Genomic DNA, 14,314 nt, shown 5'->3' with positions numbered 1-14,314 from the left:
AGGGCCAAAAATGGACTTAAAATTGTGGGTGGCTACCCATGTCGTTCTTAGATCTAATTATTCAATTGAGAGAAGTAATGGAGGGGGAGACTACACGGGCCACACATTATATTGAAACAAATTGGTTTCGTTGGGGTGGGTAGGGGGTTGGGTAGATCAATGGTCATATCAATCTTTAAAATCCACTTCATGGTGGAGTTACAACTATGGCTGTGGATGGGGTCCTACATCAAGACTTACGGTGGATTGTAATTTAAGTTCTTTTGTTTTTAGCAAAGGACAACTTAATCAATCCCAAGTTCATTTATGTAAAGGTGAATTGATTAATGAAAAACAATGAAAAAAAAAGCATGCCTAGTAGATTATTTTAAACCAGGATAGCTTTAATTTATCTACAATGTCCATCTTAATCATGAGATTTGATCCTAAACGATTCTTCTTTTGTTGGGTTGTGTTGGTGGGGGGAGAGAAGTGAAAGAGGATGAGGAAGAATCAACGAAAACGATGAAAGTGTCGAACATTATTATCAACAAAACAAAACTACGATAGTTTTCTTAGTATAGCTCAACTCTAATGGTGGGTTTTACAACTAAAACGAAGCAGCATTTTGGGCTAAAATTTACCAAGATGAAGTAGATGTATAAATTTCACAAAAATAATGGGATTCCCAATCATGACATGCCCCACAATCCGACTGATGTGAGTAGTTGGCTCTACATAAACTGACTGGGATATTTCGTGTATAATATTGCAGTGAGATATCACTGTTAAAATTAATGCATTAGGGTCTTGTACTATCCTCTACTACAGATGTTGTTCTATTACTAGGTCAATCAAAATCCCTGTCCACATCCGACAAATTTATGGGAATTGCTCTCAGAATTTTTTTTATTGAACTGTAATCCAACTTTTATGCATAATAATGGGTGGACATAGTGAAAGCCCATAAAATGTATTGAAGATAATATTCAAGCTGATGAAAATTTAGAGTCGGGCCATTGTTTCTACAGTTGATTGGATATCGAAAATTTTGATGTTTGAGGTGACTGGAAGATAAGGCCAAAAATAGTTCCTATAATTCCATCTGGCCAATAAAAGGCTACTCGATGTCACAATCTACACTTGAATTTCACACATTACACTGGTAGCGTAGGCTAGTTAGTACTGGGAAAAATTTGGCAATAGATGTGGTATAATCTGTTTGTCGATTGGAGAAAAAGATTGTTTCTTTCAAATGGAAAATTGCTTTTGGCCTGAAGAATATCGATATGCCTCTTGGAATCAGAGCCAAAGTGAACTGGAAAGTGATAATCCTTTTCTGGTTCCATGGCTTCCTCCAAATCCTCCTCCTCCTGGTGAGGTGGCGGCATCAGAGGCGGCTCTCCAATTTCATTGTTATCCTTCCTCGGTGTTGCCGCCTTGGCCGGCCCCCTTTGAAGGGGTGGCAGAAGATAGAGGTGGCAGTGCTTCAAGGAGCCACAGTGAAGCTGAGAAAAGGCGCAGAGACAGGATCAATGGACAGCTTGCAACTCTCAGAAAACTGATCCCAAAGTCTGAAAAGGTTGGTTTCTCTCTACCCTCCTCTCTCTCACCCGAGCACTACAAGAAATTTTACTTTTAGCGATGAATTTTTTTTATTTTTTATTTTTTATTTTTTATTTTTTTTTATCATCTTGAGATAGTCTCTCGACTAAACCACCAAATTACGAACTTTTTACGGCAAAAAAGGATGGAGGCAAGTCTACAAATCTGACTTTTTGTCTCCTCCAAAACAAAGCACGAATCGGGTATATTAATACAATAGAGACACTTGATATCTTATGGAAACGTACCCCTTCGAAGGATAGTACGTCTAGTCATAGATTGTACATGTAGATACCCGCTTATGGGGCAAATCAATCCGTTCTAAGAAGAAATATTTGAATATTAATGTAGCTTGGCTGGGTCTTATATAATGCTGTGCATACTTGATAACTATGTCAAAATTATTTTGAATTTATGGATCAAACTGCACTAAAATCCAGAGAATCTACTATTAGTAAACGAGCACTTATTTCTGCAGTATTCTTTAGTTAATGAAACATTCTCAAATTAAATCGAAATAGTGTGTTTCTGCAGATGGACAAGGCGGCTCTATTAGGACAAGTAGTAGAGCATGTGAAGGATCTAAGGCAAAAAGCAAAAGAAATCAGCAAAATCTCCACAATTCCAACTGATATAGATGAAGTCACAATAGATCACTTGGACCTAGAAGAATCAAGCATGGAGAATAATATATACATAAAGGCTTCTGTTTGCTGTGACGATAGGCCGGAATTATTTGCAGAGCTGAATTGTGCCCTCAAGGGCCTTAGACTCACCATTCTTGAAGCTGATATAACCAGTTTAGGTGGCAGAATGAAAGCCATTTTTGCCCTTTGTGCCAAAAATGGTATGGAAGAAAAATCTTGTTTTAGCACTCTCAAGCAGTCACTTTATATCGTATTGAACCGTGTTGCTATGTCTTCTGCTACATCAAATTATCGGGCGAGGAGCAAGAGACAGAGGTTCTTTTATCCTTCTCATTAATTAAATATTTGAGCAATGTTGATTAATTGAGGACTTTTTTGATGATGATTGTATTGATCTTATGTAACAGGCGAAAGAATCTTATATATCTAAATTTTGATTGATTTTTACATATTTGATGAACCTCTACCAAATTCAACATTTTTGTAGGGGAGAGATATCAGATGATCTTATTCTGAAATTTATGTATTCTTGGATATGTAGAAAGTCTATATTTTTACCGGAAATGCTCACGTAATATGTTGTCACATCGAAGGTGGTCTGAAATCTATTACAATTTGGCTCACCCTCACACATGGGTATGGTGGTTTAGTACACTTGGATACGCAAGTAACCTTCTAAAGAACAGCTTTTTGGGAAAATATTAGGGTAATTTCAAGATACTATATATTTATAAAGAGTATTTTATGTAAGTACAATTTGAGATTGAGAAGTACAACGGGGCAATTTATCTTTGTGGAAATTAAAAATGGAAGCAATTTTGCGAAAGTGCAATTGCTGAGTGGAGATTGAAATAAAACCAAGCGACGACTTTGATGACAAGTGGAATGTGACGAATGGCAATGTTATTTGCAATTTTCATTTACCATTGACAAATTTAGTTTTTCCAGAGTGTTACGATGAAGAAGAGGACAAATTGTACAAGGTCAAATCATTCCATGTTTGTGATAATGTGTCACTCAATCGGTGTAACTCGATCACCACAGTTATACCCTTTTGTGACTTGAGGACGCCTTGGTGCAAATGCATCACCGCCGTTCCACCTCAAACCTTAAAATTGTCATCATCTTTAGCTCAACCTTAGAATTTGTACCTTGAGTTCTAATACCACTGTCGAAAAAATTCCACCGGTTGCAGCTGAAAGAAAAAAACTGAAAAACGAACGAGAAAGAATGAAGATAAAGTAGTTTGTGGTTCGAAGAATCTTTAAATTCGTTTCACGTTAGACTCTTTCTTCTATGGTGGAGGTGTATATATGTAATCTTTCTTCTATGGTGAAGGTGTATATGTGCATGTACCTATTTCTCGACTTTAATGAAAAAATTATAAATTTTAAGAATTTTCAGGTCGTTACACAAACAAAATCAAAATCAGATTGGCACAAGAATTCTTTCTTATCAATCAAAATTTATATACGAGAATCATGTGGTCTCTCTGAACGTCGATTTTCAAGTCTAAAGGAATCCTGAGATTTTAAATCCATGCGGTTCTGATACCTACGAATCGGCTTGCATTGAAAGAATTTATCTTTTCTTATAAAAAAAGTATTTGTTTTTATTATTGAATTTTCTCTTTATAAGATGTTAGACATAAAAATTATATTTTAATAGGTGTGCAAGATGTTTGAAGAACACGAAGAGATGAATATTTTGAGATAACTCGAACATAATTTTATAATTTTTTTTCACTTATTGGGAAGAATTTTTGTATTTGTTTGCCCTTTTCCATATTTGTGTGAATGGGTAAATGTGATTTCCACTTATTTCTTCAAAAATTTTGATTTTTTAGGTTCTCAAAACTCGATTGTTTTAAATAATGAATGTTGGTTAATTCCCATTTTCATTTTCTTCACTATGTCATTTGTATGTTTATGTATGGTTGACTCAAAGTTGAATATTTTTGTGTTTTCTTAATCTATAGTTTGTAATAGAACTAAACATGGATAGTTTTCACATGATATAAAAATAATTATTTAAGGGATCGGACCTAGGTCAAGTGATAAGAATGAAGCCTTATCAAGTGTCCTGACCTTTTGTGATAGAGATTTTTCGAAAAATAAAGTTTGGAGAACGTGTGATTAAAAATAAGGAAAAATTACGAGAAAACATGAAAAATAATAATTTTAGGAATGCATGATTAAAAATGAATATGGAAAAAATGATTTTCAACAAATCTTTTCCCCAAACATGCACCTGGGTTCGAGTCTCATTTGAAGAAATGGTGAAATTTAAAAAAAATAATAATAATTAACGTAGAGCATTATTTACTATAGGAATACAATTATTTAGACAATGATAGAAATTAAATTAATTATGAATGTACAAGTATTACTTTAACTTCAACCATGCTTGTTGTGAAGACTTACACTTGTGAACTAAGAGCATGAAAATACCTCATTTCTAATTTTATTATTCTATATTTCTATTGAAATTAAATGTTATTTTGTTTGACTTGAAAAGAAATGATATTTGAATAATCCATTAGACATTATCATTCAAAAAAGCAAAAAAAGTATAAAATGATATTCTTTAATTTGTCTTTTGCTTATAAGTTTTTGTTAGTATATATATGTTTCCATAATCAAAAGCTATCCATACCATACTACTTATGCAGTTTCCATCAATAATAACTTAGATTCACGACATCTATTACTATACATGTTGTAAAGATTTCATTGAAATGATCCGATCAAGCTGTTTTTCCACTTGGCTAGGGACTTTTCACATGTTTTTATCTTAAATTAGCACATCAACGTCGTGTCGTCATGCAAGCAGCGGGTTTATGAAAAAGAGTGTTTGAGTTTGTGGATATTTCAAAACCTAATTTCCACTGATTCATTTCAAAGTGAATTTCCCAAAATTAGGGCGGATGCAAAAATTTTTAATTGGGGCACAATCAACTCTGTACAAATCGAATACTTTGTTATTGATTTTTAAATGATTTATATACTTGATCCGAGAAAATGCAGATTTACATTTATAAAGTATTTTTCATTAATATTTTGCTCATCATTTTCATCCATTTGATTTCGAACAGTCAATTCAAGTGATTGAAAGAAAAAACTTATATCAATATTCAACCAAATAAATGCAATTCGTTAGATATAAGTTGAATTGGACATAATCAGTTCAGACACATTCTATATACACAAATAGAATTGAAAATTTGATTGAAAAGTGAAAATTGGTGATAGATGTGATAATTGTAGAAAAATTATAAACAAATTTTAAAGAAAATAAAAGAGTTAAGGTTTTGGTAAAAGGTGTGGGTGGAGAAAGTAAGATAGAGTGCGAGGAAAAAAAATCAAATTTATTGTGATTTTGCCCCTGTTAGGGGGAAGTTAAAATCAAATTTTTAGTAAATTTTGATAAAAGTTAAGGATTCCATGAAATATATTATTAAATTTAATTATTAACTTTGATTTAGATTTCAATCAATACCAAATAAAACTCATCAAAAAAAGAAAAAAAGAATTTCAAAAGTTGGGGGTCACGTGACCCTAGGAACCCCTTGGGTCCGCCCCGGGGCCAAAATATGATATTTATATGTTAGCTTAGTTATGGAGATTGCCTAGCTTGTGTTGTGCATCAATTGATTATTGTGGTTAACTTAATTAGGCTCTAAATTAATTAGTTTAATAGATAATCAAATTGACTTTTAACCAATTAATTTGGTAAGCCGGTTAGGCTGAACCTATTTTTCAATCTTATCAACTCCAAAGCAAATTACGTGAGAAAATTAACTATTCACATTGACATTTTCGTGTTTAAATTTTGTATCTTTTGAACATGGGAAAGTTTCATAATTGGTCCCTAATCTACTATAGTTGTAGCAAATTGGCTCACGATGTTTCATTATGATTGCATTGCACAATCAATTTGCTTTAATGGAAACCGTTCAAATCTTTATTAAATTTTCAGATGTTACTCAAATATGTCTCTCTTCAATATCTTTGTTAAGTCCAAATTGAAAAGCAAAATATAGATCCACGAACGAGTAATAGAGATCTGACACATTGTGCAACTACATTAAGAAATACAGTAACTAGTTGCTATTTTTTAAAGTACTGATAATGAACTTGTTATTTTAATAATAGATTGAGGGCCATATTGAAATTTTATCCTAATAAAATTCCCTTGTACCAAACTTCCACTTGTAATTGACGCACTATTACCACATAATTGGAATGAATTCAGAATTGCACTTACAATGAGTTTGGTAAAAAGTTAAAAAACTACCCAAATGAAAAATATAAGCTAAAAAGCGCATGCATCAGTTTGCAACAATTGCAAAATGCTTACTCAAACTCTAAACAGGAAATTTCATTGCAAAAATTTTACAGCTTTATAACTCCAATGCTTTATATCTTTCTTTTTGGCTTTTATTGGAAATTGCATCTTTACACATTACTTTACTAACTCGATTAATTCTCTTACTGTAATAAAACTTAACTAATTTTTTTTATTTGAGCAAAAAAAAATAAAAAATGAGCATCTTGCGAGCCAAGTTGTACGAGTCAACGAACGATTAGCACAAGTATTATGCTGCTTGGCTCGCATCGCGTGCAAGTCGAATTGACTAGCGATTTTCCCACTTGTGACCCCTAGAAACATCTTAAGAAAATATTTGGGATAAATGAATTGATGGTTAGTTATGAAGTTATGAACGAGATTATATTTTGTTACTTTACCACACGGTGTTAATTCTGTTAATTGAGTAATGTAATATGTCACTTGATATTAACGCCCTCATATTTTAACTATTAATACGTTTTAACAACTCGTTATGAAAATAGTTTTATACGTTTTAACAATTAATCAACATGAACATCGAGAGTTATTGAATTAACGAAATGGTAGCGCTACGTATGATTTACTGTTAACAATAGGCCATTAACATGATGGTATACTTGAAATGAGTTTTAAAGTTCAATATGATAAACGAATCAAAATTCGAGCCTATTAAACACTGAGTACAAAGTTTTGATGACAATTGAAACACTGAGTACAAAGTTCTTGTAGAAGTAAGATTAAGTCAGTTTCTTCTAAAAGTCTTTCAAATCAAATAAAACACTTTCAAAAAGTTCTTCAAATATTTTAAATGCAACTTACTGATTTAAAAATCAACTTTTAACTTGAAATGAGGTTTTGTATAATCAACCCTCAAATCAATAATAAGGCTTAACAGATTCCAAAAAGGATTATGTCACATGTATATTATGATGTTTATAATGCACATATAGAATTATTCTTCCAAAAAATAACATTAATGTTGCATTTGTGAGTGATTTCTCATTCAAAAGAATTGATTTTTTGACCGTTATTTTACTATTTCAATCGTAATTTTTGACTTCTTCTCTCATAAGTGATCCCGCTTTTCTCTTAACAATCAAAAATTCAATTTTCAAAATCACTATTGAAAATGCCCTAAATTAGCAAAATGTGAAACTAAAGTTGTAGACATAATAAAATTAATTATTATATGTTAAAAGTATAGATTGACGAGCACAGCCTGCACGAATCACGATTCTTTGTGATTTGATGGAAATAATGACGAATTCCGAATTTGAAGGAGGTAAAAAGAGAGTGAAGAATAAAAAGGGAAGTTAAAAAAAGACGAGTCAAACAGGAGAGTCGACTCGGAGACAAGCACGACAAAGGGGACAACTGGACTGCGTCGTGAGCCATTTGTCAACACACTCCAAGTGAAAGCTGTGGTCGCAATGAGGCAGCACTCTCACTGTATCGCCGTCAAGAAAAGTCCCGAGGCATATACAGCACTCCGATTCAGTAGAGTTACCCTTGCATAATACAGTTGGCAAGTTGTTAATCGTCACGGCGTCCAGCCCCTGCGGTGTCAGAGGTGACGGGTGGGCCGAGTGGACAGGTGAAGCGTTGGCAGGCAGTGGTGGAGCGCGGAAGAGGCAGACACGCCGGGCGTAAAGGAATATGAACGTCCCTAAGAGAATGATCGTGAAAAGAACAATCATAAAGAAGAGTGTGAGGCCGCGGATTTGGAAGTCGCTGTCGTCGAACTCGGCAGCTTGCCAATGGAATGGCGATGAGGATTCTTGAGGGGATGACATTTTTTGCCTTTTGCTTCTGTAAAATGGAAAGCATGCGAATTGAGTTTGATGAAGAGTGGGTTTCTTGTGGCGGCTATGAAGGCGGAGATACGACAGTGGGAAAGACGTGGTCAGCAGTGACGTGAAGAGAGTAGATATTTAGGGATTTTATGATAGTTGAATGCATTTATGTAAGTAAACGGACTTGTACTCGAAAATCTGTGCAACTAGGTATTACCTTTGAAGACAGTGGAGGGGAGGATGGCTTTTGGCAAGAAACTTTTTTATGTGTTTGATATGATTTCTACTTTTACTTTTTTACTTTTTGTACACGAATTTTTGAAGGGAGTCAACTTGATTTTTGTTTGAAAATAAATTTTAAGAGGACTTCCTATTTCAAGAGTGCTTTTAGAAGAAATTATATTAGATCAGATTTCTCTAGAAGTTCTTCTAAATAGAAAAAAATACTTTCACACCCGCCCCATGAATTTTTTAATTTATTTTTTGGTTTGATTAAAAGGTTAGGGGTTTAATTTGATTCAAATAGAAGGATGTGACCTATTTTCTAGTATCATTAATTGTACAAGTCTTATCAAACTTGACTAATTTATATATACCATTATGCTACTTTATTAAATTGATATTATATGGATAAAAACAAATAAAACGATATAATATATTTAACTGAACAAATTTGAAAATCTATATATTAAATATTGTAATAAATTAAAGTGTGTGGGGTTACAACTTTTGTGATAATATCAAAGGAAAAAACACAAAAAATCTTGTTCATCCTAATAATAAATGTTGTGTCCCAATATCGACCATTATATTTAAGATTTATAGTGTTTGTTTTGGATATTAACTTTGTCAGCTTGAATATTATCTGTATTTTATTGAACTTGGAATTTGGAGAAAGCAAAAAAAAAAAAGCGGGGCAAGCCCCCTCCTCGCCCCGCCCTGCCTGTCGAAGGCCGCCCCACCCCATTGCCATTACTATCATAACATTAGTCAAACAGATTTGAAAATAGCTTTTAAGTCTCAAAAGCCCTTTTTGACTTTTTGAAAGTCAAGCCAAAAGGTCTCTCTGTATGCTCATGTTTGGCATTGATAAAAATCAACTTTTTAATAGATTTTAATAAAAATTAATGTAATATGATGTTTAAAAATTGTGAATTCATTGAAAATAATTTAAAAAAATAATAATTTTAAGAAATGGAGGTCAAATGGAGCTATGAAAAGTTATCATCATACTGTTGTAAGTGTAATTAATTAAATGAATAAAGTCATATGTACATTATTAGTTGACAATGTATTTCATACTCTCCTAGCAAAAATCTGGGTAGTGTTATGATGGCTGTAGACAAAATCAATAATGTAAATTTAGCCACATGAAATAAGAATGTAACCTTAGTTTAAATGTACATATAGCACAATTGTTAATAGAGACAGATTTAGGATTAAATTCAAGATCAGGCAATAAAATTTCAAACCGGGCTAATAAGCGAAAACAAATTTTTCCATATAAAAACCTGTTTTTACAAAAAAGAAAGGAAAAAAAAAAAGAAAGAAAGACAAACAAGAAAAATACCTTACTAAAAAAAAAAAAAATTCTTTAGCCTTTGGGGGACTAGAGCCCGGCTCAATCCCCCCTACATCGATCCCTGATTGTTAATTAAATAGGACATCATGAAAAAGAATAAGCCCTTGTTTGAGCCACATTATTTTCGGTAGAATGCATTTTTGAATAATGTATTGATGGAAAATATGTGAAAAATAAAGAAAATGTTTGAATTTGCGTGTAATATTATTTTATTAAAGAATCTGTAGTTGAAATTATGTCAAATTACTGCTTTTTTTTTTCTTTTTTTTGAAAAAAATGTGGCTCAAACATGGCCTAAATGGCAGGGGGGTACATCTTTAAATCGAAGTAAAATTGTTGAAAATCAAGGAAGATTTATTTAGCCAATGTTTGAGCTATATTCGAGGGAAAAAAAATGCATTATTCATATAAAATCAATGAGAAATGTATGGTTAAAAATAAGAAAAAATTTTAAATTTGCGTGTAATATTATTTTACTGAAAGATGTATGATTAAAATGATATCAAATCACAATTAAATAATATATTTTTTTGAAAATAATGTGGCTCAAACAAGCCCTTATATTCTAAGAGAATAGGAGGATGTAGTTGCTGAAAATAAGAAAATGATCCAACGAGGAAGAATTCAAATGTTGATCATCAATTAATGGATGAATTGAAAATTGCACAAAAAAAATAAAAATAAAAATAAATAATAAATAAATAAATTGAATAACAATAAAGAAGTTGTCCCTTTTGTGAAGGAGAGAAATAAGTTAAACAATTCAAACCTTGTAGGTGATTGTGGCATGCAACATTGGTCAGAATCCTTGTTGAGTGTGGAAATAAGGATTTATTAGCTGAATTGCAAAATTTTGAAAAGTCAGGATCCAATTTGCATAATCCAAGTTATTTGGGGACCATGTTGCTGCAAACAGAAAATCAAGTATTGAATTCCAAAATAAGAAAATGCAGGAGAAGAATTGCATAACATTGAAAATACAAGGACTGCAGATTTAGATTATTTTGAATAAGGGCATCTTGGACATACCTCTTAAAAAGTTTGAGACCTTTTTCAAATTGCGATGAGAACCAAGTGAATTAGGATTTATTAATCATTTTATGTCATAAAATCAAGCTTATCTTGCAAATTCAATATGTTGTGGATTTAGTTACAAGTTTCATTTGTGGATCGACTGAGAATTCAAAAGTTTAATAAGAATATGATTTAGAAGCTAGCTCGGTTGGAGTCACGGCAAGAGTCGCAAAGCTTGGTTCAAGCTGCACCTGAGCAGCATGTGGAAGGTGATTTTAGCGCCTTATTGGAATGATTGACGTTGGGCTTATTTCTCGGAGTTAATTATTTCAATGATCACTGAACTTTGCATCATATCATAGTTTACTCAACTAACTTTCAAAAGCGTCTCATCAATCACTAAATTTTACTCCGACACTGTCCATTAATCGCTCAGTGGATGTCGTTTGAATTAATGTCGACGTAAATGACAAGTTTATGACATGTGCCGTTACTTACTTCCAAAAAGTTAGACCCCAGCCTACTCAATACCACGTTAAGAAACTCTCTTCTTCCCCTCATTCACTCCCTCATTCACCCCCTCCACCTCAAAATCTCCACTCTACAGGAGCCACCATATCAACTGCAGTGCCACCATTTCATTCTTCACCATGGAGTCTCAGGTTCCAAATCACATTCCAATATCCTAACAAATAAACCTAAAACAATTCAAGGATTTAGGCAGAATCTTTAGCATGTGTCCCCAAATCCATTCAAAAATCTTTGGCATGTGCTCCCGAATTTATGCACCAATTCAAGGAGAAAATCCTGGTCTCGAAATCATGGGCGTGGGCTCCGGTTGAGCATTCTCCCAAAACCTGCCTCACCACACCGCTTATTTGCATTCCATTATTGAAGTCATCACCTTCCTCCAGTCCAAACGCATCCATCAAAAGGATTTAGATAGAATTTTTGGCATGTGCCCCCAAATTCTAAAATTCGAAACTAAATATGACCTTAACCCAGTTTTCAATTTCCTATCCTATAATTAAAAAGTCCCTAATCAAAAGGATTTTTCTTGTTGTACAGTCCGGCTAGAACTGTACAACTTGCAGCACCCTCACTGAGGTGGGGGCCCACGTCAATAAAAAAATGACACGGACCTCACATGTGAGGGAGCTGTGGGTCATGCTGTGTGTCGAGCGTGCATACAGCACGGTTCTAATCAAAATTCTGGAAAGGTGATAACACAAATGTCCCAGAATGTTAATTTCCAGTGTAGAAGACTAGCTTAAACTAGCTTTATTCTATCTTCAAAGATTAGGCTTCAAGGATATGTATTCATTGGCATATCAAGATCCCATGTTGTTAGTTTCTAGTGTGGAGAAGACGTTGATTCCTAAGCTGAATTATTTAGTATCCTTAGGATTTTCGAAAGATGATGCTGTGGGAATCGTTTTAAGGTGTCTCGGATTGTTCTCTTTCAACAAAGAACCATTTCAAGCCTAAATTTGAGTGTTTGACAAGGAAATGATGGGTGAATTGGATGATCTGAAGGAATTTCCACAATATTTTGCATTTAGTTTGGATAGGAAGATAAAGCCCAGGCACATGGAGACTGTAAAGTGTGGAATTGTGGTTAGTTTGCCATTGACGTGGAAGAGCACTGAAGATGAGTTCAGAGAATTGATAAGGCAAGGGGGTTGGATAAGGGCGCTGAGGCATATCCCATTCCATCTCCAGTTTGATTGACTAATTTTTGACCACGCTAATTAGCAGAGGTCTTACAATTTAGAAGAGGTTAGCTAGACAGGCCATACTTTTGTCCTCCACATGAGCCTCAATTCAAACGAGAGCCACTGGTGAGTAATGGATGATGACGGAATAAAGTTCCGTTGTTAATGGGACGCTTTTAAAAATTCGGTGAGTAAGCTATGACATGGTACAAAATTCAGTGATCATTGAAACATTTAACTTTGCTTCTAGATAGACATTGCACAATATACCGTTCGGTTCATCAATTAATTGAAAATGATTTAAGCCATGTGGAATTGAATATGGAAAATGCTAGTAAAGAAGGATATTCTATGATCTGCACTTAAGGTGGGTGTGAGTGAGCTGAGAGCGACGGTTCCACCATTCTCTCCTAGTACAAGGAGATATGCTAGGGATACTTTTGGATAATTCATGAAGAATGTGACAAAGCTACCGATTTCCCAAATTTGGGGACAACAATAAGTTTATAAGATCTTCAATAGTTAACCTCCCCCACGATCCATAACTCCCATCAATTTCCATTATTCATTCTTTTGAAAAGTAAAAAAACAAAAACAAAAATTCGGGTTAAGGGAGTGGAAGAAAAATATATGAGCAAAAATGCTTGATATTTTGGAAGATAACATCTCAAATTGGGTTCTTGGATTGTGAAAAACAAACTTCTTCCTTGTTGATAGAGTTTTGACCAAAAAGCGGGTACAAGGCAGTGTTGGAGGCAAGCAATCGATAGGCAAGTAATTCAACCTCATTTTTGAGATTTTCAAGTAAGTTTCACAATTAAAATTAGTTAAAAGCATGAAAGCATGTTTTACATTGATATCAGAGTCTGAGTATGTTGTTTTCTTGCTTAAATACGTGCTGAAAATATTTTAGATTGAATGAAATGCATGAATTCCCGTTTTCTTTGAAACCTTAAATGTCGTTAATGGCAAATTTTGATATACTTTATATAAATTCATGAAAATTTATATTGTATGTTCAAGATATTATGGAGATCATTTCTGAAAAATTTCGTACTATTTGGCTTTGTATTTTGGGAGTAAAGTCAAACCCTAGTTGAGAAAACCTAAATTTCATTGCATGATAATTTCTTGTACGTTAAGTTTCACGCTACCTATTTTATATGGTTGGATAGATCTTCTTGAGATATTTCCAACAGTATAAAGAACATAAAATTTGGCCTTGAATTGAGGAAGTTATGGCCTTCTAAAATTTTGACAGAAAACTGCATATTTTGGAAGACGATGAATAGTAACCCAGAAAAAAAGCTCTGAAATTGAAACAGTAGTAGTGAAGGTGGGAATTCCTAATTCCATTTAAAAAATTACATGTTGGTCCCTAAAATATTGTAAGTGCAATTTGGAAAATTGCATGCTGGTCCCCACACTTTTGAATGTTAAATATTCCAAATGTAATTTGAAAAAATTGCATGTTTGTCCCTCAAATATTACAAAATGCAATTTTTAGTCCCAACACTTTTTTATTGGTGTTTATTGCAATACCAATTTGAAAAGTTGTGTGTTGATCCCAAAATGATATTTTTTTTTTAGAATTGATTATTCGAATTCAATTTAAAAGATTACAAATTG

General features: G+C 33.4%; 2 protein-coding genes and 1 pseudogene across 2 annotated transcripts; 2 read left to right on the top strand and 1 right to left on the bottom strand.

Annotated features, from left to right (window-relative positions):
• Positions 1 to 801: 801 nt before the first annotated feature.
• LOC111403032 (transcription factor bHLH51-like) lies at positions 802 to 2,741 on the top strand. The gene is made up of 2 exons (XM_023031377.1): positions 802 to 1,561; positions 2,119 to 2,741. The coding sequence occupies exons 1-2, from the start codon at positions 1,235 to 1,237 to the stop codon at positions 2,566 to 2,568; spliced, it is 777 nt and encodes a 258-aa protein (XP_022887145.1). The 5' UTR covers positions 802 to 1,234; the 3' UTR covers positions 2,569 to 2,741.
• A 5,058-nt stretch (positions 2,742 to 7,799) lies between these two features.
• LOC111404848 (RING-H2 finger protein ATL66) lies at positions 7,800 to 8,607 on the bottom strand. The gene has a single exon (XM_023033586.1). It carries the CDS (start codon positions 8,372 to 8,374, stop codon positions 7,910 to 7,912), a length of 465 nt encoding a protein of 154 aa, XP_022889354.1. The 5' UTR covers positions 8,375 to 8,607; the 3' UTR covers positions 7,800 to 7,909.
• Positions 8,608 to 9,933: 1,326 nt separating this feature from the next.
• On the top strand, positions 9,934 to 12,701 carry LOC111404341 (annotated as a pseudogene).
• Positions 12,702 to 14,314: the final 1,613 nt, after the last annotated feature.

Source organism: Olea europaea, chromosome 11 (genome assembly GCF_002742605.1).
Source record: "Olea europaea var. sylvestris chromosome 11, O_europaea_v1, whole genome shotgun sequence".
Taxonomy (NCBI): domain Eukaryota; kingdom Viridiplantae; phylum Streptophyta; class Magnoliopsida; order Lamiales; family Oleaceae; genus Olea; species Olea europaea.
This window is presented reverse-complemented; position numbering and strand designations above follow the sequence as displayed.